This window comes from Onychostoma macrolepis, chromosome 16 (assembly GCF_012432095.1).
Source record: "Onychostoma macrolepis isolate SWU-2019 chromosome 16, ASM1243209v1, whole genome shotgun sequence".
In the NCBI taxonomy this organism is placed as follows: Eukaryota; Metazoa; Chordata; class Actinopteri; order Cypriniformes; family Cyprinidae; genus Onychostoma; species Onychostoma macrolepis.
The window spans coordinates 6782583-6807337 of NC_081170.1; the positions used below are offsets into that span (position 1 = coordinate 6782583).

The window sequence follows — 24755 nt, forward strand, 5'->3', positions numbered from 1 at the left end:
CTACTTTGGTTAACATGAATCTTAAATGAAAAAATATGTCTCAAGCATGTTAATTTCAACATTTACTTATGTATCATTAAAATCAAAAGGTTATATCTCTTAATATTATTTAATGAACCTGAGGTACTTGAACAACATTTTTTTTTTTTTTTTATTAAATGAGATTAATAAATATTTTAACAAATTTAAATATATATAAAAAAAATTAACTAACAGTAACATGTGGGACCTTATTATAAAGTGTTACTTATAAAAGTATGCTAAAATATTCTTTTGTCAACAGTTTTTACAAATGGTTACAAATAAATAAATAACACATCCAATAAATGTGAAATTTTGAAATAGAAAACAAAAACTGTAGTATTTTCTTTTCTTTTTTAAATTACTCCAGTAATCTCTGTTTCATGTACAATTTTGAAAAATCAACAGACATCGACTTAAAGCCAAATAAAAATTAAAAATCTAATTTTGATTTCATTTCTGCACAGAAAATCATCTTTCAAATAGCCAAATTTCTTGGAATCATTGTTGTCTACATTTAAATTAATGGGTAAATATGGTAACACATTTTGTTACCCGTGGGTGGGCGGAGCCTCCTTGATGATTGACTGTTGAACTGGTGTGTCCAGTAGGCTTGTCATTTTACTTGTCAAAAGTGTTTCTAGTGTTGTTTTTTAGGGATTGTTATACATTATCACAACATTGCTCCGTTCCATTACCCCATCGGATGAATATGACACAGTTTGTGCTGTTGTTATATTTGAGTGCGGGCGACACACATGATCTTGTAAATGACATGTGTGGTTGAGTTGCATGTGCGCGCTGATGTTTCCCTCTCTCATTCCTCTCTCAGAAGATGGAGATGAAGAACTTGAGCCTTGTCCAGGTGTGTAACACGTCTGTGAAGGTTTAATCTGTCAGAAGGCGCTTCTGATTGAATTAAACATAACTGCAATGGTCTTGGGCTAGCATTTCCTCTATAGACGGGTCTAAAATTAACATTAGATCCTAAAGCTTTTTGGAAGTCAGATTCACCGAATTCCCTCTCTATTTCGGACACATCGAATGCTCCATCAGAGCTTTCTCTAAGAGGTTATTAAGCCAGGTCCATTGCAATCTCTTCGTGTTTAAATGTGAATGTAGACAGGTAGTTTTTGGTTTTTCCTTCGTCTTCATGTCGCAGTGATTGTGTAATGTTGTGATAAAGGATTTTCCAAATGTGTTTCTGTTTTCCCAGTGACCTTTGTGTTGTTTTAGAAGCAGTCACAGTATTTGTCTTGTCCAATCATTGGTTGATTTTACAGATGTGCTGTTTTATTTTGCTAATATCATTTTGAATTATTGCTCAAATGGTGTTTTTGCAAAATATTATCCATGTGGAGTTCTCATTTAAATATCCGTTTTCTCTTTGATTCTTTTGGAGAACTATAAAAAGGTGCAGCTAAGACCATCTTTAACATGCAGCAGGTGCATAGAGCTATAAAATACATGTGGATAGATAATGTAGACCATCTTAGATGTGTAATCTTGAAAACTCTAGAGGAGACACGTGAGTTTTATTTTTTTATTTTTTGGTAACACTTTACAATAAGGTGTCATTTGTTAACATTACTAATGGGTAACACTTTACAGTAAGGTTCATATAGTTAACATTAGTACACATGAACTAAGAATGAACAGTACTTCTATAGCATTTATTAATCTTAGTTAATGTTCATTTCAGTTAAAGTTGTGTTTGTTAACATTAGTTAATGCACTGAACTAACATGAATAAACAATGAATAACTGTATTTTCATTAACTAACATTAACAAAGATTAATAAATAGTGTAATGAATGCATTGTTCGTTGTTTGTTAATGTTAGTTAATACAAACATGGCACATGTCATTTGTGCCAAACTTCTGACAGACAGACAGACAGACAGACAGATAGATAGACAGATAGATAGATAGATAGATAGATAGATAGATAGATAGATAGATAGATAGATAGATAGATAGATAGATAGATAGATAGATAGATAGATAGATAGATAGATAGATAGATATATGGATGTCGAAAACAGTGCAGTTTATTATTTTTTTGGAAACTGTCATTCATTTTTCAGAATTAATTGGTGGATAGAAAGTTAAAATAACAATTATTTGAAATAGAAATCTTTTGTAACATTATAAAAGTCTTTACTTTCACTTTTTATTCATTTAATGCATCCTTGATGAATAGTGTAATACTGTACATTTCTTTAAATTAAAAAAAAAAAATCTGACATTAATTGATTATGTATGAACTGACTCCAAATGGTACTGTATATTATAGAGATCTGGTACTCAAAAGCTCAAACCGGCTCATGAGACCTGTGTTCTGGTTTGTAGTCAGTTCATACATAACTTCAGGTTTGCGTCAGATTTAGGTTTGTAAATGAAAAATTAGTTGACACAAACACAAACAGACTCGTTTCCAACCGATCGCACTTCCTCCGCTCCCATCTGCCACTTCCGTCGTATTTGTCACAAGATCTGGTCTGCTGGGAGTGTGTGTGCGTCTGCCACTTTCCCATCTCTGCTTTCTGTCCAACTGGTATTTACACTACATCAGCTGTTTGAAGTACTCTCTTCCTTTTTTTCATATGACACTCAAAATGAGTGTCGAGGAAGATTTATTAGAAGTCTGACTTGTATTTTGTGCATTTATGGGAATTCTTGCAGTGTTTTTACTCCGTTGCTCTTTTGTTGTGTTAAAGCTTATGAAATGAGGCCGAACGGCCCAGCGGTCAACGGCAGGAAAGGCAAGTCTCTGCAGGCGTTCTTTTGCAGTGTAGCTTTGCAGTATTTTCCTCTTCATCTTATTTTCTAAGAGGATTTTTCCTCACCTTTAGGGCCGGGTAATATATGAAATGATCACAATGTGTTTACATTTTAAAGTCTGAATGTGAAATCAAACGTGACCATATTTTCTTTCTTAATTTGCAATTCTAGTGTATACCAAAAACGAAAAAGTGAGTTTAGGGTTACCCAGGCGAAAAACAAGTATACTTCCATAATGTACTTAAAGTGCACTATTTTCGCGCACTAATTTTGTACTTAATATACTAAAAATGATCCTTTAGTACTTCTTAAGACAAACTTAAGATCATCTAAGTGTACTCAACTGTGCTATTTTGAGACACCATGAATATGAACTAAAGTGCACTTTTAACATACTATCTTTGTATTTAAAAATGTATTTAGTTACCACTCGTAGTACACTTGAACCCATCTTTCATTCACTAGTACACTCAAGTGTACTACAAGTGGTAGCTAAATATATTTTTTAAATACAAAGATCAAAAACTACTGTTGATGAAGGATTGACGTGTCACAGATCTTGCATGAGTTCTGCATGGATGAGTCGGTTAGGTTTTTCTCTGTCTGTTTCTAGGTCAGTCTCTCCCTCTTCATATTTCTCTCTTGTGTGGGTTGTCATTGTTTAATGCGTTTTGCTGTGAATAATGAGGGACATTTAGAGAGACTGTGTTGAATTAAATTGAGCTGGCTTGTGTCTGGATAAATGTTGTGCACTATAGCTAGTGACTTCTACTCTAAATACAGCCAGATATTATTTAAAAGACTGTTCTGTTTAAAGACGTTTTAAGATGTTTCTTTACTCATGCTACAGAGTGAAATTTAGATGTTATAGAATTTCATATTTTGATATAAATGTAAATCAGTGGTTATTCTGACCGAATTGATTAGTAGGATGCAGTTACATGGTTTAACCAGCAGATGACGCACAATCATGTGTAGAAAGGAGCTGTTCACCGCATTAGTGCTGAAATATCACCAGAATTATTCTGTCTACTTCTTCAACCTTTAGATTTATTTTACAAAGCCAACTTAATACACTGTTTTTGCAAAAACAGAAGAATAATGTCTGCAGACTGTATTTCAGGAACAAACATTGATATATGAAAAAGTATTTGAATATCCAATCAGTCTTAGTTTAGTACATTAGACACAAAATATCAAACCAAATGGCATTTATTTAAAATAAGAAATGGCACACTTCTAAATTAAACTAAAGGAATACAAAATGTTCTTGGATACTTAAGCCTTAATTAATATTGTTTCAATGTCACATTTCGATTTTTAAGCCTGACTTAAGTGTTCAAATATATTTGTCCACTGTACCTGCGCAAAAATGGGGGTATTGCAATCTCTCCGTTTCCCTGGCACATGTCAAGCCGTATGTTAACACTGCCTGTGTCTCTGTGTCAATGGCCTGCATGATAAGAGGTGACATGGGAGGACCAGCAGAGCTCAGTGGTCAGTGCTGGTCACTCGTCTAATGGCCATCAGGAGGAGACGCACATCACTGCTCAGACAGGTTTGACCTCTGACCTCTCTGATCTTGACCCTGTCTTCTCTTTCCGCTCTTCCTCTGAATGATTTTGAGCTCTGGGTTTAAGCTCTAAATCTCTGGATGAATAAGTGCAGTGCATACAGTCAGGTGGAGTAAATGAGAAAGGTGAAAGTCAATTGGCTGGTCAATAGACCATTTAATGCACATTGCACACAAAACTGACAAGATCTGACTGAAATCGGCAGTTTCATTGGAAATGGTACTTTAAAGAAAACACACTGTGTTGGTAGCTATTACATGATCTCAGATCATTTCTGTCACTGTTCATCTAAAACCCAATTACTTATAAAATAAACAATATATATATATATATATTGTATATATGTAGTATAGATGAATGAATCACAACAGTTGCATGTTTTTTATCAAAAGTGACTTAAGGTTAGTCGAGCTGTTTATATTTAGTTTTTTGATCATCTATAACTATTGAAATTGCTCAAGTAAATATATTGTTCATTCATAAACATGCAGTTTAGCTCTTATGTTTTTTTTTTAATCATAAATCAGCTTTGAAAGAATCCTTTAGTTTCTTAAGCTCACCAAGTCTGTATTTATTTGATCAAAAATGCAGTAAAAACTGTAATATTGTGAAATATAATGCATTTTAAAATGTATTTTTAATATTTGAAAATATTAAGCCCTATTCTATTAAATTATATTTGAAAGTTTTTGTAACATTGTAAAAATCTTTACTGTCATTTTTGATTGACTTTAATGCATGCTTGCTGAATATAAATATCAAATTCTTACAAAAAAATCTCATCTGAAATGGTAATGTTTATTTCAGAAAATTTGAATAAAAAATGTAGTGTACATTTTATGTTCCTTTTGCTCTGAACAAATTTGTATTATTATTGTTTAATTTTTGAAACACTGTTAGCTATCAGTTCACATTTAACCAGTCACAGATAAGTAGACATGCTCTCTTTGTGTGAGATTTCATTGTCCATTCGCATTGTACAATCAGACATTAAAATTAAAAAAAGAAATGTGTACGATTTTAAGTGTCTTTTTAAATTGAGATGTTCATCTCCACTTTGCGCTCAAAGATGATGGAAATTACAGAGCTGCGTATGATGAATATAGCTTCAGACAAATGTATTACTGTGTTGAACGTATTACTGAGCTAAATGCAAATGAGACGACAGTGATATAAGCATCAGTGACAAAGCAGAACAGTGTTTCTCTTGCTCTGAGGATCTTGTTCCAGAATAGCTTTCTGATAAGATGGTTGAGTGTGTGTGTGTGTGTGTGTTTGGGGAGGTTAATAGGGTCCGTATCAGGTCTAGCTAATGAATGTCCCATCAGTACAGCCGTCTGTGTGGAATGGCATCATCTTGAGGATGATTAATGCATAAGAAAAGTGCTTGGGTACACAAGATCATGCACGCAGGGTCGTGGCGTGATTAATGCTGCGGCGAATCAAAGCACAGCTCAAGAGAACAATGAAGAACTGAGAAAAAAAGAGCCGTATCAGCAGATTGTGTTCTCTGTGAAGACACAGATAAAGAATTTGAATATGGAGAGGAGGAGGGTGTCCAATTAGTGCAAAACAGTGGCCATAGACGCCAGCGCCATTATATAAGATCCTACACGGGCATTGAACAAATGATCTAAATGGTGCTGGGATATCTGTGATCAGGACTGACCTGAAGGATCAGCAGGACAGCTTTCTCCAGTGGGTGATTCAGAGATGATGTTCTGACTACATTCTTAAAAAAAGGTTCCAAAAGCAGGTTTTCACAGTGATGCCATAGAAAAGCCATTTTTGATTCCGCAAAGAACCTTTCAGTGAGCAGTTCTTATAAAAGAACCGTTTTTCCACTATAAGAACTTTTTATGCAATGGAAAGTTTCCATGGATGTTAAAGGTTCTTCATGGAACCATCAACACCAATAATTTTTTTGTAGTCACTTAGTGATATTAACTATAGTGTTTATTTTGATAGTCTTCAAGGTAGATGAATTTAGACATGCTTTGGATAGCTTTAGCATGCTTGCAGTAAATGGGATGTGACAGCAATTTGTAGTGCAGTTTCAGTCAGAGTTCATTGTTTAAGGTAAAATGAGCAACATGTGACCGTTTCTGATGTGAAGTGACTATTAAAGTTTAATTTGATAAAACTTGTGGCCATTTAGAGATTTATGCATCATTCATGGTCATTCATCATGCATTGCTGCAAATTATATATAGTAGTAGTACACATGCCTGCAGAATGTCCACTTTAAGCAGCAAAGAAAACAGGTTTTTTTGGGGGGGGGGGGGGTCAAATTAGAGTGACCCATTTTATATATATATATATATATATATATATTATTTTTATCAGAGTGTCTAAAGCAGGGTCAGTAATGGTAGAAGAACTCGTGGCCACCAATTATAAAACTGCTGTCAGGCACTTTTGACTTTTTCGACAAAATTTGGGGGTTGATACGATTTTTTTAATGTTTTTCAAAGAAGTCTCTTCTGCTCACCAAGGCTGCATTTATGTGATCAAAAATGCTGTAACAGCAGTAATATTTTGAAATAATATTACAATTTAAAATAACTGTTTTCTATTTGAATATATTTTAAAATGTAATTTATTCCTGTGATGCAAAATGAATTTTCAGTATCATTGCTCCAGTCTTCAGTGTCACATGATCCTTCAGAAATTGTTCTAATATGCTGATTTGCTGCTCAAGAAATATTTTTTATTATCAATGTTGAAAATAGTTATTCTGCTTCATATTTTTGTGGGAAAATGGCCATAAAAGTCTGTACTGTCAGTTTTGATTAATATAATATGCCCTTGCTGAAAAAAGTATCAATTCCTTTAAAAAAAAAAAAAATTACTGACCCCAAAACTAAACCACTCAGCAGTTTTACATTTTAAAGCACTGCCTTAAACAAATTAACTGGCAGAAAATTACTGTGAGACTTTAAATCACCTGGAGTATGACAATAATTTGGTTGCACTTTATTTTACAGTACATGAACTTACAGTGTACTTGCCTAAGAAAGTACTGGTGATATAGGGTAACTACATGGGGTAGGGGTAGGTTCGGGGTTAGTACCTAGTTATTACCTAGTTATAGTAATTATTTTAATAAGTACATAGTATGTACATAAGGAACAGGACTTTAAAATAAAGTGCTACCAATAATTTTGTGCAATAAATGGCTGTTGTTATTTTACTTAGATGTGGTAGCATATCTGTGAGTGTTGTGTTTAGCATCCATATGTCCCTAAAGACACATCTGATTGGTGTCAGGACCTAGTCTTGTCAAATGAAGGTTATTTCTCTTCAGGGTTTGTGTAGACTTTCCTCCTCCTCTCTCTTCTATCCTCCTTTCTTTCCACAGGTCTTTTTTATTCATTCCTGTCTGCATGTTCTATTAACACTCCTCTAGTGTTTCAGGGTTTGTTTTGAAGCAGGACTGGCTGCTCTTCGTGTTTTCCCTCTGAACTGTGATTTCTTTTTCCTCTTCTTTAATGATCTTTTCTCTTTGTATCATGGGACTTGAAACTTGTGTTTGTGGTTTTATCTTTTTGTTGTGTGTTGTGTTTCCTTCATTTTTTTTGTGTGGTGTTGTTGTTGTTGTTGTTGTTGATGTGTTCCCTCCCGTGTGTTTTTGCCCCTGATTTCTCGTCCCTTCTTTCTGCACACTTCCTCTCACACCCCTCTCCTCTGTCTGTCTGTCCGTTTTTGTGATGTGACCCCCTCACCCCTCACTCCCCCTCCCAGAAGACACGGACTCCCCCAGTTGGACAAACTCAGGTCTGTCCTTTCTTCTGCTTTGCTTTTCTCATCTTCCTCCACGCCGTGTCCCAGCTCCTCTCTGTTTGTCGCACTCTCGTTCAGAAACAATTCACCCAAAACTGAAAATTGATTTCTCATCTAGAGAATCTTAGACTAGCTAATGACTAGTTTGGACCAGTTCGAAACCATCAGAAACTATTATGGATATTCCAGCAGATCAAGCTGCAGTGTGTGCATAAACAATGAATATAGGGTTAATCTCACAGAGAGCATGTCTTTTCTATTGAAGTTTGTTTCCACCACTGGAATAAAAAAAAAGAAAAAGAAAAAAAGAGAATTGTGGCTTTTTACCTCACAATTCTGACTTGTTTTCTCAGAGTTGAGATTGCAAGTGCAAGTTATAATGTGAGAATTGTGAGATATAAGCTTGCGATTGTGAGTTATAAAGTCAGAATCGTAGGATTTAAGCTTTTTTTCTCACAATTGTGAATTTATATTGCACAGTTCTGAGAAAAAAGTCAGAATTGCAGGATGTAAACTTGCAATTGCAAGTTACACACGTTGTCAGAATTGTTGGTACCCTTGGTAAATATGATCAAAGAAGGCTGTGAAAATGAACCTGCATTGTTAATCCTTTTGATTTTTTATTTAAAAAATTCACAAAAATCTAACCTTTCATTGGAGAATAAGATTTTAAAATGGGGGGAAATATCATTATGAAACAAATGTTTTTCTCTAATACACGTTGGCCACAATTAACGGCACCCTTTTATTCAATACTTTTTGAAACCTCCATTTGCCAGTTTAACAGCTCTAAATTTTGTCCTATAATACCTGATGAGGTTAGAGAAGACCCACAACATCAAAAATACAGCAGTATATTTCTTTGTACACATGGGGTACTTTTTATCCCCGTGTTCACCAAACCCATCTTGAGTGTTTGCTGCTAAAAAGCAAATTTTTTAGTTTCGTCTGACCATAGAAGCCAGTCCCATTTGAAGTTCCAGTCATGTCTGATAACTGAATATGCTGGAGTTTGTTTTTGGATGAGCGAGGAGAATTTTTCTTGAAACCCTCCCAAACAACATGTGGTGATGTAGGTGCTGTTTGACAATTTTTTAAAGGTTTTCTGACCCTGAGACTCAACTATTTTCTTCAATTCTCCAGCTGTGGTCCTTGGAGAGTCTTTAGCCACTCAAACTCTCCTTCTCACCGTGCATTAGGACGATATAGACACACGTCCTCTTCCAGGCAGTTTCGTAACATTTTCTGTTGATTGGAAATTCTTAATTATTGCCCTGATGGTGGAAATGGGAATTTTCACTGCTCTAGCTCTTTTCTTAAAGCCACTTCACTAATTTGTGAAGCTCAATTATCTTTTGCTGCACATCAGAAATATATTCTTTGGTTTTTCTCATTGTGATGGATGATTAAGGGAATTTGGGCTTTGTTTTCCATCCTGTTTGTATTTCTGTGAAACAGGAAGCCATGGCTGGATAATTTCATGTTCATAATCACCCTGGAGTGCTCAAAATTGTGAATATGAATGGGAATATACTTCAGAGATATTTTACTAAGAATTTCTTGGGGTACCAATAATTGTGTCCAATGTGTATTTGAGAAAAACATTTATTTCATAATGATATTTCCCCCCATTTTCAATTTTTTTTAGTTCAATGAAAGGTTAGATTTTTGTGATTTTTTAAAAAATAAAAGATCAAAAGGATTAACAATGCAGATTAATTTTCACAGCCTGCTTTGATCATATTTACCAAGGGTACCAACAATTCTGACCACGTGTGTATAATGTCAGAATTGTGAGATATAAACCTGCAAATCTGACTTTTTTTACTTCACCATTATAATTTTTTATTTTTTTGGAATTGTGACTTACAATATATCCAACAATTCCTACTGAATTGTGAGTCAATTCAGAGGAAAAAAGCTCTCCGTTCTGATATATTCTTACAGTATCTCACTTTAAGACTCACAATTCTGACTTTGTAAATCACAATTGCTAATTTATAGTACGCAATTCTGAGAAAAAAGTTAGAATTGCAAAATGTAACCTTGCAATTGCAATTGCAAAAAAATTCTAATTTCCTTATTTTTTCAGTAGCAGTAACAAGCTTCCATACGTTTCCCTTACAGTTCAAAAGAAAAAAAAAAATTGATTTAAGTTAATGACATTTGAGGAATGTGTCAGTGCTAAAAGATCTTAATGGTAAAACAATAGGCTTAATTTTCTAAAGTAAATTATAATAATATTAAAATATTATTTTTAAAATTAGTTATATATGAATTATAATATGCATTAAAAATAATATAAATGAATAATATTACACTCTAAATAACTGGGTTACTGCCCAGAAGGTTGGGTTAAACATTGAACCCAACTGTTGGTTGAAAACAACCCAGCATGTGTTCTGTCCAATATTTACCCAGCACTGAGTTGTATTTAACCCAGCATTTTTTAGAGTGTAATAGTGGAATACGGTATCAATTAGAATATACTATTATACATGTTGTGAGATTCAACGATTATCAGTTTGCACTGCAGTACACACAGTTAAATATATTCAAATCTACAGTTATCATTACTGTTATCATTTTTGTAGTAATGAGTGTAAAAACTATAGAGGAGTGAATGCTGGGACTGTGCTTGAAAAGCGAACACCATCTCTTTCTGCTGTTTGGTTGTCTTCACTGGATATATAAATCCATAACTCCTTCTCTCTGCCCTTTATATATGAGTGTTTTATTCACCTCGTTTCTTTATTGAAAATCATAGGAGATTCTGTTTGTTGTGAAGCTCATGAGCTTTTTTATCAGCTTCAGTCATAATCATGTGCGATTATGATCATGTGTGTGTTCATATTTTGAAAAACATTTCAAAATGGTGGCGTTCATCAAATGAAAAAAAAACTTTTTCAGCAGTCTCGATTCTGGAATTGTTTCTCCAGTCATGTTCTCCATAGGGGTTAAAAAAATGAACATCAGAAAAAAGGTGCAAGACTGTATATTTAATGTCTTTTATGAGGCACTGAAACATTGTTAATGACATAATTAAATCAAGCATGGTACACAAAAACAATATATTTGCAAAATATCCCTTTTTTCTCTACCATTGAAGTTTGGGATCAGTCAGATTTTTAATTATTTTTTAAAAAGAAGTATCTTATGCTGACTAAAGCTTTATTTGTTTGATCAAAAATATAATAAAAAAGTGAACAATTATTAAAATTTAAAGTAACTGTTTTCTGTTTTAATGTATTATAAAAATGTAATTTATTCCTGTGATCCAAAGCTGAATTTTCAGCATCATTACTACAGAAATCATTTTAATATGCTGATTTGGCTTTTTTTTTTTTTTTTACTTATTAGCCCCAACCTTTTGAATGGTATTGTAAATAGACAAATGTTAGCTGTTTGAGATTGATTTTTTATAATTATTATTATTTTATTTATTTTTTTGCTGTCATTCTTAATATTTTATGGCAGTGGACGATGCTTAGCTTTTTTGCAGAGATTTTCATTTCCACAGTAACAGTGCCTTTTTTGATTGGTGGATCTCTGCTCAGAATGATGGGTAATTTGGCTATTTAATGCTATTTTATGTAAATGAAATTGAATCACACAATATTATTGTTTAAAATTAATTTCTCTATGGAGAAAAGGAATTGGATTTTGTACCTTAACCTGATTGTTGCGTACAGTTCTTGGTTATGGCTTGAGCTAATGAAGCTGGCTTCATGACAGCATAATTGCAGATATATCACATCATAGCTATTTTCAGAAGGTGTTAATGTCAATTTCAGTTTTATTTGCATCCACTTTCATCCTTTTTTATTAGTGTGCTTTTTTCTTTTTTTTTCCTACCATCTCTCTTTGAACAACTTAGTTTAGAGAATGAAGTGTGTTGTATGGTTTTGGCATTGCAGATATCTAAACTTTTGTATGCGGATTGACTTAGGGGGAGATTTCCCATGATGCAAAGCATTCCGAAAGCACTTTCAGCTGTGAATGTGGCATTAAACTTATAAAACACACTGCATGTATGAACTTCATTATAGCGCTGCAATTTAATCCAATTAATCTAATGATTCTGAGAGCACTAATCATTGGGTAATTTGCTGAACATGTTAATTACTTAACAGCACAATTGCTATTGGCAAGAGAAAATTGCTATTGACATTTACGGCACCTGCACGGACAAAGACAGATGCAGTTTGATTCACACGGCTCAACGCCACAAATTCAGTTCCTTGCTTGTGTAAACGGGCTGCTTAGTTTTAGCTTGTTGCCTTGCAATCAAAAAGGTTTCAGAAGTTTGTGGGACTTTTTGCTATGAATAAACATCAAATTGTGTTTTTCAACTAAATTAGTCTCAGTATCAGTTTTAGTATCGCAGAGACTCAGGTCAGTAAGGAACCACCCTTGAAACTGTATAGTAACATGCAGAAAACCACGAACACCCTTGTAACAGCTTAGAATACCCTCGCGGCCAAAATAACATGTTAAAAAAATTGGTATTACAAGCACTTCCTGTCTCTATTTGCCTCTTTAAGATGAATCTATAGATGTATTCCCCAAATTGTAAGTTGCTTTGGATAAAAGCGTCTGCTAAATGAATAAATGTAAATGTAAAAACACACCATACACCCTAAAACTGCATAATACAGTCACCCTAGCGATCACACAACATGCTAAAAACATTTAGAATACTAAATGTGTTTAGTACTAAATTATACTAAACTACAGCATTGAACTTTGAACATGCACATAATTTATTACTCTGATTTACTAATAGTAAATGATTCTTTACTCTTCAGATGATGTAAAGTGTGTCAAGTTTGTGTGAGTTTATTACACAACCAAATTTCAACTCTCATAAAAATACCTAAAAAACGATCAGTTAGTTTCTTGATTATTAAATATTACTATCCCTTCTGTAACTTGCTGCAATTAATTTATTTATACATATATTTTTTTCTCCTCTGTGCTGCATTATTTAAAGTATGCCAATGTGTGAAGAAATTTACACAGCAGCTTCTTCAATAATGGTGACAGGCATTTTGATAAATGCATTTTTTTTTCTTTCATGGATAGTTTGGTATTAAAACTTATACACATTTCAGAAACATTTGCTGTGATCATGCTGCATTGTATGAAACTCCTCATGAGAAATGTTAGCTAGCATTGTTAGTTCAGTGTTGTACATTATGGGAAAGATTTCTGTATTAAATCATTCCACGTTATTCAAACGCCTCATTAGTGAACAGGTCAACAGATTAGATCCCATTTAGCTTCACCAACATCACAAGGCACTTTTTAAACAAACTCGCAAACTCATTGACATCTGCTGTGCTCCATAGGTGCAATGGATGTGGAGGAACGAACGCGGCAGATGAAGCTGAAGATGAACAAGTATAAGCAGGGAACCGGCTCAGATTCAAGGCTGGAGCAGGACTATCACAAGGCAAGTAACTGGTCTACCACTCCAATACTTAACATGAAAAACATTTCAGAACTTTTTAAATGATTGAATATAGTCATACTATAGTTAGTACAGGTATATGCTTCTGCTCATCACTCATTTCACAAATTAGTTTGTATTCATGTTTTCTAGTCATAATATTTGTATTTTGAATAAATTTATCAGTTGCAATCACGCTACATGAGATCATCACAGTTAAATAGTACTCCTGGTTACTTGAATTATTTAATATTTAATAATAATAATTTTATTATAATTCATTATTAAAATTTTCTCCATTTAAATTTTTTTAATCTTAATAAAGATGGGGTCATTTTTGTTTTCATTTATTGATTTTATTGAGTTTTTTTTTTATTATTTTATTTTATTTTATTTTATTTTATTTTATTTTATTTTATTTTATTTTATTTTATTTTATTTTATTTTATTTTATTTTATTTTATTTTATTTTTATTTTTATTTAATGACCAAGCTCTTCTTTCACCCCCTTAGTTTAGTTTAGTTAGCTTTTCTTTTCTTTTTTTTTGTAGCTTTTAGTTTAGCTAACTAATTTGCCTGTAGTAAAACTAGGTCCAGGTAGTCAGAAAAGCAGAGCACTTTTCAGCCATTCACATTGCTTATTTGAACTTAAGTGATCATAGATTAAACATGATGTTTGTTTGGTGGCCCACTTCCAGCAATTGTGATTTTTTTTTTTTATAGACCTATATAGTGTTCCAGGTTTGTGGTCTCCGCTCAGTTTATACATTAGTATGTGTGTACTCTGAACATTGTGCTGAGATTCAGCTCCATATATGGCTACTGTATATTGCCTTCCCTTTGTATCCTTTTAAGCGTGGTATGAAAATCATTTTACAGGCCCATGAGTTGTGCAGAATCCTATTAAAAGCAGATAAAGACTGTTTGTTTGCTCTGTCTGATAGAGGCGCCATTTAGGACGTAATGTTTATAATCATCATCAGCGAGCCATGAGCACCTTATAAATAAATATGTTACATAAGACACTACAATACCTCTCCATGTCTGTCCAAGACAGAATTACCAGGAAAGCCTTAGTACAAACGCAGTGGCTTTTCATTTTAATGATGCTTGTTTAGGGTACTTTTTCTAAAAAAAAACCTAATAAATAAAAAATAAAAATGTATACATTTATTTATAATTATTTATTAATTTATAAATATATTATTAAATTAATTTATCAAATTATGCTATTAGTATTTGATGCTTTTATCCAATGCAACTTAATTTGCCTTCAAGGTAAAGGTTTTATCAGTTCGTGCATTCTCTGGCAATCAAACCAATGCTGTACTGTTTGAGCTTAAGTAATGCTCATTCATTTATTATTATTATTATTATTACTACTTCTACTACTACTAATAATAATAATAATTTATGTATTTATTTATATGAATTTAATTTGAATTATTAAATATTATTATTCATGTATTATTTTATGTATTTGTTTATATGATTTTGTTTTATTTAATGTTGATTATTTTTATTTATTTGAAATTAATATTTGTTTAATTATATTTTACATTATTTTAATATTATTTATTTAGAATGTATTATTATTATTCATTTGTACATCATTATCATTATTGTTTATTCATGATTATTATTCATTATTTTAATTCATTGTATTTTAATTTAAGCTCTTTCTTTGTGTGAAATTGCATTCTCCCCATTTGCCATTGGTCAGATAAGTGAAAATGAAAGTGCCACTTGGCCTCTAACACCTTTGTATTTTCTATTTGTTGTCTGTATGCATCTGATGGCATGTGTTGTGTTTGTTCTGCAGCGTTCAGGCAGGGATCCTCAGCGGGGAGAAAACCTCTCGGCCAAGTCTTCGGACAGTGATGTCAGCGACGTGTCCGCTGTGTCGAGAACCAGCAGTGCGTCTCGATTCAGCAGCATGAGCTACATCTCTGTCCAGTCAGAACGGCCGCGGGGCAGCCGCAAGATCAGGTGAGACGGCCTCTTCTCAAGTCAGGATCACTATCAAACCTGTGTCACAGTTCAGTCCAGGAACAGTCCACAGCCAGGGCTCCAAAACGGTGTTCTTTGAGGCCACGTACATACTGCTACATTTTGGGAGTGACAACCGCAGTTATTTGCAGGAGTGAATTCCTCATGTTTTGGCATCTCCTGAATGCAAAAAAGAAACATGGATGTTAATAGTTTAGCTTGTTTGGTGTTCTGGACCAAACTAATGTCAGAGTCTGGAAACCAGTATTATTTTAGTACTATTTATTACATATTATAGTATTTCTTAATATTCTGAATTATTTTTATTTTTTATAATTTTAGTTTTGTTTTATGTGATTTTCTCCTTTTTATTAGTTTATATATATATATATATATATATATATATATTTCTATTTAGCTTTAATTTATTTTTATTTCAGTTCTAGTTTTAGTCATTTTAGTCCTTACTACTTTATTTAGGTAACATTTCTATTTAATTAGTTTGAAAATTAGTTAGTTGAATATTTAAAATCATATTTTATTCGTTTTAGATTTAGTTTTAGTTTTTGTTATATAATAACAACACTGCTGGAAACATCATAATCATTTGGCAGCTGGAGGTAAACCGAGGCACCAAGTTTTATGTATGTTTATTCTCAGCCTCAGACGGCATGCCCTCAAGCACGTAACTAGCAAACACTATCAAAAACTCTGCAGTTCTAATCTGATTGACTTGCTTTAACTTGAAACAGTCACGTTTGCCTAGATGATGCACCAATTAAATTTGGAAATGCCTCATCCCAATTTAAAGAGTTAGTTCACCCACAAATGAAAATTCTGTCATTAATTACTCACCCTGATGTCGATCCAAACCCGTAAGGCCTCTGTTCATCTTCGCAACACAAATGAAGATATTTTTGATTAAATCCGATAGCTTTCTAGCCCTGTATAGACAGAAACGCAACAACCACATTCAAGGCCCAGAAAGGTAGTAAGGACATTGTTCAAATAATCCATGTGACATCAGTGGTTCACCCATAATGCTATGAGAATACATTTTGTGCGCAAAAAAAAAAAAAAAAATTCAATTATTTTTTCTCTTCTGATTTCGATGTGCATTCGCAAGTGTACCACGACACTTGCATGTGCATTCCTCTGTTTGTAAACAAGGCGCAGTGCATCCAGGTTCTATGCCAGAACGCCGGCTTCTGCGTCAGTACTCTAGTGAATGCGCGTTAAAGGCTGACACGGAAGAGAAGAAATTGTTGCATAAAGTCATTATTTTTGTTTTCTTTGTGCACAAAAAGTATTCTCATGGCTTCATAAAATTGCAGTTGAACCACTGATGTCACATGGACTATTTTAACCATGTCCTTACTACCTTTCTGGGCCTTGAATGTGTCATTTGCTTTGCTGTCTATGGAGCTCTTGGATTTCATCAAAAATGTCTTAATTTGTGTTCCGAAGATGAACGAATGTCTTACAGATTTGGAATGACATGAGGATGAGTAATTAATGACAGAATTTTCATTTTTGGGTAAACTATCCCTTTAATTCCTGAATTTAAACTGAGAATGCAAACAGGATGCAGAATTTGAATGCAAGGAAGTTAAATTAATTCATATTGTATGTCATTTTAGCTAAAAGAGCTAAGTTTGTCGTCAAAGTTTAAGGGTTCATAAAATCATGTTTATGAAATAATCAGAATGTATTACTAGATAACAAATACTTATACATTATAACACAAAACAGACTATGGCTGGACACTATCAATCAAACAGCCTCTTTCAGTTTAAGTGGGCACTTCTTGTCCAGAATAATAGTCAGGCTACACATATATTGAATGCTGCATGCAAATATTGTTGGCTCTGTAATGAATTGCTAATTTCTAAGTCACTTTGGATATAAGCATCTGCTAAACTGGTATCCAAAATTGCATATGGGTCAAGACGTATCTCATATCTGAATCATCCAGGCGTACATTTGGTTATAAAATGAGGTTATCACTCCTATAAATACCTGCTGTGTACAGAACAGGATTAAGCACTAAAAAAGGAGTGAGGATCATATTTAGCAGCAGTGTGTACATGGCCTGAGAGAAACAGCAGCTCTGTAGGCTTCATCATTATTTGGGTCTGAGGGCGTTCAAGATTGGGTTCGGTTTAGGTGAGTTTGGTGCCAAATCAATGTAGACTGTGACATTTTTTATACGTTTTAAATTTAATATGTACTTCCTTTCAAATGTTTGGGGTCAGTACATTTTTATTTAAAAGAAATAAATACTTTTTTAATCATTAAATTGATCAAAATTGACAGTAAAGACATTTACAGTGTTACAGAATATTTTTCAAATAAATTTTCAATTAATTAAAGAGTCCTTAAAAAATGTATAATTTCCACAAAAATATTAAGCAGCCTTTGTTTTAAACATTGATCATAATAAGAAATGGTTCTTGAGCAGCAAATCAGCATATTAGAATGATTTCTGAAGGATCAAGAGACACTGAAATTCAGCTTTGATCACAGGAATAAATTACTTAAAATAATTATATATCTTAAAATATATTTTATTATTTTAAATTGTAATAACATTTCGCAATATTACAGTTTTTATTGTATTTTTGACTAAATAATTGAAGCCTTGGTAAGCATAACAGATTACTTCTTCTTCTTCAAAAAAAAAAAAACATTGTACTGACATCAAACTTTTGAATGGCAGTGTACTTTCATAGCATTTGTCTGTCGTCCAACATTTTCATAATTTGCTCCATGTCAGCGAACACAAACAGTTACTTTTACTGAAATAATTGCAAATAATCACCAGCAAACTAGAGGTGAATATTTCAGTTCTGCAAGCTTTGAAACACATTTTTGTTCTGTTTTATGTGCATACTGTCTGGCTTCTGTTGTTTTACTGTTTGCATTGTGTTATTTTGTTGTGCTGTCATTCATTCATTCTTACTTTACGGTTTACATTCAGGTAGTGTTGACACCTGTTTTCACTGTGTTTCATTTTTGTTCTGCATGCTGCTTGCACCTCTGCTTCTGCTTCTACCGGCCACGCCCACAGCAATGCAGTGCATGGGCGGAGCCTCTCCAGGGAGGGGGAGGAGTCAGTTGGGGAGGCGGTACAGGAGGAACAGGAGGATGGAGGGTTAGAGGAGGACAGAGGGAGGAAGAGAGGAGGTGGGAGGGCTGGAAAGCTGAGGAGACAGAAAGATAGTGTAGACAGAGAGGAGGCGGAGCTGGAGGAGCAGTCTGAAGAGGGCGTGGCCCAGAGGACAGTCTCAGAGATGGACCTCAGGTAACCTATAGCCATGGCAACCAGCTGTATCTTATACCGTAACTACCAGACATTCCATTGGATACAAACATACTATTAGTATATTCTGTTCATGCCTGAACAAGGTGCACTGCAAATGGCTTTTACACTTTCCAAGTTTTACCCTGAAAGTGATAGTAATTTTGAAATAAATAAATAAAATAAAATAAAAATACATAACATAACATATTTGTCAAAATACTATTACTTTTATTTATTTAGTTGTTTATTTATTTATTTCAGAAGTAATGTTAAATACTGGTAAATAAAACAAAATATTTACAAACATTACATTCAGTATTATTTTAGTGTCATTGTAGTACTATTATAGTTTTCACTAATATTTGAGTTAGTTTTATTCTTCTATATTATATATTTATATACTTTTATATATATTTTAATTTTAAATGTTTAGTAACTTTCAGTAACTGTTTTGTCATTTTTATTAGTTTTTTTTTTTTAGTTTGGTTATTTTAGTTCATCAATTTAAACTAAATAAAAATGAGAAATGTTGTGATGACTAATTGTAGCTCATTTTTATTTATTCATTTATTTGGTTAACCTTTATTTCATCTCAAATTAAGAAATGTTTTTCTTAAGGTTTTAGTTTTAGTTCTCATCAATCCACAACAAATCCTTTGATTATAACAGTATTCAGAACAGAACAGGAAGTATAAAATAAACATAATTTGTTATGGCATTCATTATAAACAACATTTATTATAAATGGCAAGCCTTAATGAATTTATTTAAAGCAAAACTGAAATTTATATATATATATTAACTTTAAAATAATAATTTGTTGCCTGTTTAGTCATTAAAACAACAACAACAATATTATTATTATTATTATTATTATTATTATAAAGTAGATAGATTTATCTGTATTTGTATTAAAAAATTACTTAACCAAACATAAAATAGTTCAGTGCTATTATTCAGAGTTGGGAATAGGGAATTGGACAGTTGTAGAGTTGGGAATTGGGTAATTAAGTCAAGGATACCTTCTTTATTGTAGGACGACCTGAATAATAATGTATTCCAGATATAACCTGAACTAAAGCTGCCAACTCAAGTCCAGTGAAATGAGTGTATAGATACAGTAGGTGGCAAGCCATGGTGATCCACTCATGATGAATGAATCAGTCCTGTGCTAGTGCTGCTTATGTGTGTTTAATGTCTGTATGGCATTTTAATGTGCTGCTGTTTGACTGTGCTGCGACTAAAATTCAACACTTGTGACGGCTTTATTTGAGGTTTATTAAGAACATGTCATGAAATGTTTTATTTAAATGTCTCCAGACCTTCTAACAGCCCTTTTACCCCTATAAAGGCCTCCATTCAGATACAGCTTCACACTCAGTTGACCTTATTATGCATTTTGACCTTATTTTCATGACAATTAAGCAGTTCTTGTTTCTATAAGTTATTCAGTTACATTTTGTATTTGATGTGATTTTTATTTTATAGCCATTCTCATTCAAATGAAAAACAGTATTTGACATAAATGACATACCATGATTTTTAGTGTTATTATTATATTACAGTAAAAATGCTATAATGGATATGCTGTAAAATGCTTTTTAATTGTTTTTTGCAGTGATATTTTGTAATATGGAGAAACTATAATTTTTATTTTTTGTATTTTCCATTTTTATTTTAGTTATAGTTGTAGTAATTTTGTTGTGTTGTAATTTTTAGTATTTTTTGTTTATATATTAAGTTATTTTAAAGTTTAGTAGTTTTTGTATACATTTTAATTTTAGTCAAAGTTGTAGTAGTTTTGCTGTGTTTTTGTACAATACAGTAATTAGAATGTTTTTGTTTGTTTGTTTTTTTGCATTTACAGTAATCAGTAAAATAGGCTTAATTTTGATGAAATAATACCAATAATGCCACAGCTTCATTTACTTCATACAAAATATAATATCTACTTTATTTATTTCAGGGTGAAATATCACATCTTGTAAGATTCACTGATATATGTACCAGGCTCCATCAGTCCAGCTCTTTCTGTTCGTGTTTAACTGCTCTTTCAGGCCGTATTTGTGGTATTTCTGATCTCATGTTCATCATCTCTCAGTGTTGACACTGCACTTGTCATCTGGGCCTCTGAGCAATGCATTAGTCTCTGATCGGGTTTGTAATGAGGGAGATAGCAACACGATTTTCTTTGTTAATAAGTGACTGGAAGCGTACACAGACCTTTGAAGAGTATCGTTGATCATATTGCATTAAATGAGCAAAGACTGGACGCAGATTGTGTATGAGAAACAGTGATTTAGCTGAAGAGGCAAGAAGTGTTTGCCTTTAATGTCATGTGTTCTTCAGGTGATCTTTCTGTCTGTCCGTGTTTACTGAGGCATGATGGATAAGCCGATACGTGCTTTGAGAAAACAGGAAGTGATGTCAGCGGCGATTACATTGACGATGGTGGAAGAGCCACAGGCATCGTCTGCCTCAATGGGTGACTTGTGTAATATATACAAGTCATGTGTTCTAGTGGCACTTTTCTGTGGGTTAGTTATGCAATCACATGACTAATATACATGTATGAAACTAGAAGGTGGAAAAAAGAAGGAAAACAAGCCGTAAAGAGGTTACTTAGCATTGCCTTAAAAGGCACAGAGTCAGTGAGGTTTGTGAGTGGTCGCTGAAGCATGAGTTTACAGCACACAGACGGTCATGAGATGTTTCAACTCTTATTCGTTCCCATTGGTTTTTGTGGTATTATTAGCCTTAGTCAGACGATTTCAAATCAGAGATTTCAGTGTCAAATGCAGAAGTCCTTTATTGCAAAAATCATTTTCTAAATCAGTAACTTAGACTTGATTTCCAGTAAAAATGTGCAGTATAAGCATCCTTTAAATGAGATAAATGCACTTGATAAGCAAAATTGTCTGAGCTATCTCGTTTTCAGGGAATGCTAAATTAATTTAAAACTTTAAAAATGTTGTAAAATTAAAATATAAAAAATCATTTTCTTAACCCATTAACCCCAGAAAAACAATATTGTAAAATTAAGTTTAATATTCCTTAACTTAATCCCTTAATCCATTAATAAAATAATTAATTATTAAAAGTGGGGGAAAAAAATCGAATTAATTGATATTAATCACAAATATCACATTTTATGATGAAGATAATTTAAGACATTGGTAACACTTTACAATAAGGTCTATCAGTTAAATTTAGTTAACAAGCAATGCATTTGTTACAGTATTTATTAATATTTGTTAACATTTGTTAATAAAAATACAACTGTTAATTTCAATAATGTTAAAATGCAATTGATTTTAATAATTTTTTTTAAAAATTAGCATATACAAGGAAATATACTTATTTATTCATCTTAGTTCATATTAGCTAATGTAGTTCATAATGTTTCCACTGTGGCAGAATTTAATACAGACATTGGCTTTGAATATTCTATCTTGAAAATTCAAAGCCAAAGTCTATATTCAATTTTGCCTATTTTTTTATTTATTTTTTTCATATATTTTAACATAAGCCTACAGTTTGCAGTAATTAGATATTTAAAAAGCCAGTTTTTCAGTTGCTTCGTTTTGAGTTGATGAGGTGAGTTGGCTGTAGTTGCTTTGATTGTAGAAAAATTATAGGATTTATGTCTGGTCAGAAGGCATAATTATATGTGTTATTATATTCTTAATTGCTGCATTAAACTGACAACTCTTCTTTAATTAATGTATGTTAATGATAATATTAACATCCCATCAGCACCATCAATAATGTGAAACTGAAGCTGCTATGATAATGTGATCAGATGATGCTGACTTTCTGCTCTGTATCAAATCATTAGCTTTCCGAAATGTCATGTAGAAAGCGTCTTTGAAAGCTATAGTTCTTAATTTGCAGGATGCTGTAGACACTTTTTGTCTAAGAAAGCCAAGCATGAGAAAAGATAAATGCTGTGGTCTCTAACACACTTTGAGAATTTGCCATTTTTGATCGGAACTGGAATTTGATGATGGGACTAAATTTCATTAGCATCGCCTACAGCGGTTTAGCACTGCGTCACATTTCATTTAAAGGTCAGTTCTCTGTTGAGTAGAGAGGAGAACATAATAGAGCCGTTCTGAAAACCTAGTGAGCTTCTAAGGCAGCATATTAACTGAAATTTTATGTAGATATTTTATATATAAACACACACTTGTGGTCAAAAGTTTACATACATCTTGCAGAATCTGAAAATAAGATGGATCATACAAACTGAATGTGATATTTTACATAAAAGATGTTTTCTCCAATGGAAACTTGATACATTAAGAGCATTTTGAAGATTAGGGAAAATTGTATTTTCTTTGTCCTCTGAGAAACATAGAAGTATCTTCTGTAGCTTCCAAAGTCCATACTAAATGGAAAAAATATATATATATTTAAAATAAGAAAAATGTACTCATCTTCATCTTGTTTTTTGCTATTAAGGCATTATGTTTCCTTCTGGCATTGGGTTAAATAGTTCATTTTTAATCATTTTGAACATTTTCACTTTCATTAGGCTTTTTTTCTCTCCACTGAGCTTGTAATAATGCATTGTGACATTGTTTTTTTTCCATGTTGTACAGAGAATAGAATGTAGCCAAAAGTATGTATCCTAAAATGCAACAGAATTGTGCTGCCTAGCTTTTGAAATAGCCTTTGTGTCAAGAACGCTCACATAAGGCCTTACTATTCTACCTATGTAGGAAGCCCACATTTTAGAATTGAACTTAGAACCTTATATTTGTGTTATTTACTAGACCTTTTTAATTTTGATCTTAATAATGACCTGGGTTTGCTGACAGATCAGATCTTGATACATTCTCAAGGCTATCTTTTAGGAGAGGATACTTGATAGTTAACACAATTTTTACTTTATATTTTGTGTTTGGTAAAGCAAAACCAAGGTTTTTTCCCACTGTTTGTAAGATGAAGATGAACCTGTCAACATCTTCCATCCATCACATTTCCACCATGTCAGTTTCCAAAAATAACTATAGTGTGTTGATAAAATACTGTATTAGTGCACAGCTCAAGGGCGGATTTAATGTTATTAAGGCCATCTGAGCTCTTGAGTATTCATTTTGAAAAGAGTATGTATTAATAGTGGTGATGGTTGAATTTCATGCCATAACTGAATTTGGAGTTCTTAATAGGCCACATTCATTTAGACACAATTAATTGAAACGCTAAGGACCCAGGGCATCGTTTCCATAGAAACCGATTTTCTGCATCACCTCCTTGATATAAATTCAAGGACAGTGATGGTGACCGCATTCTTCTGTCTTTTTGTCATCATGTCTGTTGCGTTATTATTATGCATTCACATAGGTTGCACGCATCAGACATTGTCCGAGTTGCATCTCACATTAAAATATGAACTGAAGTATGTTGCCAATTGATGGCATGGTTGCATTTTCTTAAAGTTACGCAGTGCATAGTTATCATAGCAAGGCCATGAACCTGAAAAAATAAATCCTAAAAGTATGCGCATTCCTTCAAGGAGAGAGGATGTTTTATGCTTATTCTGGTTTTAGCACTTCAGAGGTCCAAATCTGAGGCGTAGAATGGCTCTAAATCAAGAAAATGGACCTGAGCCACTGCGTGCACACGAAAAAATAGCGCGCAGGTTTTGTTTGGTGTAAAGGAACATCGTGGCCTAGATGAAAATGCACTTAGCAAAATCTGCATGAAAAAGGAACAGTCTGTTCAGCTGTGGATGAGCAAAGACATCCCTGGAGAGACACTGCAATGCTCCAAGTACATTTGCCTGAGGGATGGTCTTATCTGCCAAGACCTCCTGATAGACCATCAGGAGAAGCTTTGGATG

At 33.1% G+C, this 24755-nt stretch overlaps 1 protein-coding gene across 31 annotated transcripts in view; it reads left to right on the forward strand.

Annotated features, from left to right (window-relative positions):
• Positions 1-24755, forward strand: part of rims2a (regulating synaptic membrane exocytosis 2a) — a 175052-nt gene that overhangs the window by 116074 nt on the left and 34223 nt on the right. For 25 of the 31 annotated variants that reach the window (XM_058746410.1, XM_058746408.1, XM_058746413.1 and 22 more), the window contains 3 exons: positions 854-886; positions 13514-13617; positions 15437-15603. In XM_058746410.1, the coding sequence (XP_058602393.1) occupies positions 854-886; positions 13514-13617; positions 15437-15603 (304 nt within the window). Of the gene's footprint in view, positions 1-853; positions 887-13513; positions 13618-15436; positions 15604-18795; positions 18908-24755 lie in introns of those variants that run through there. The other 6 variants (XM_058746411.1, XM_058746421.1, XM_058746436.1 and 3 more) reach the window with 3 other exon arrangements.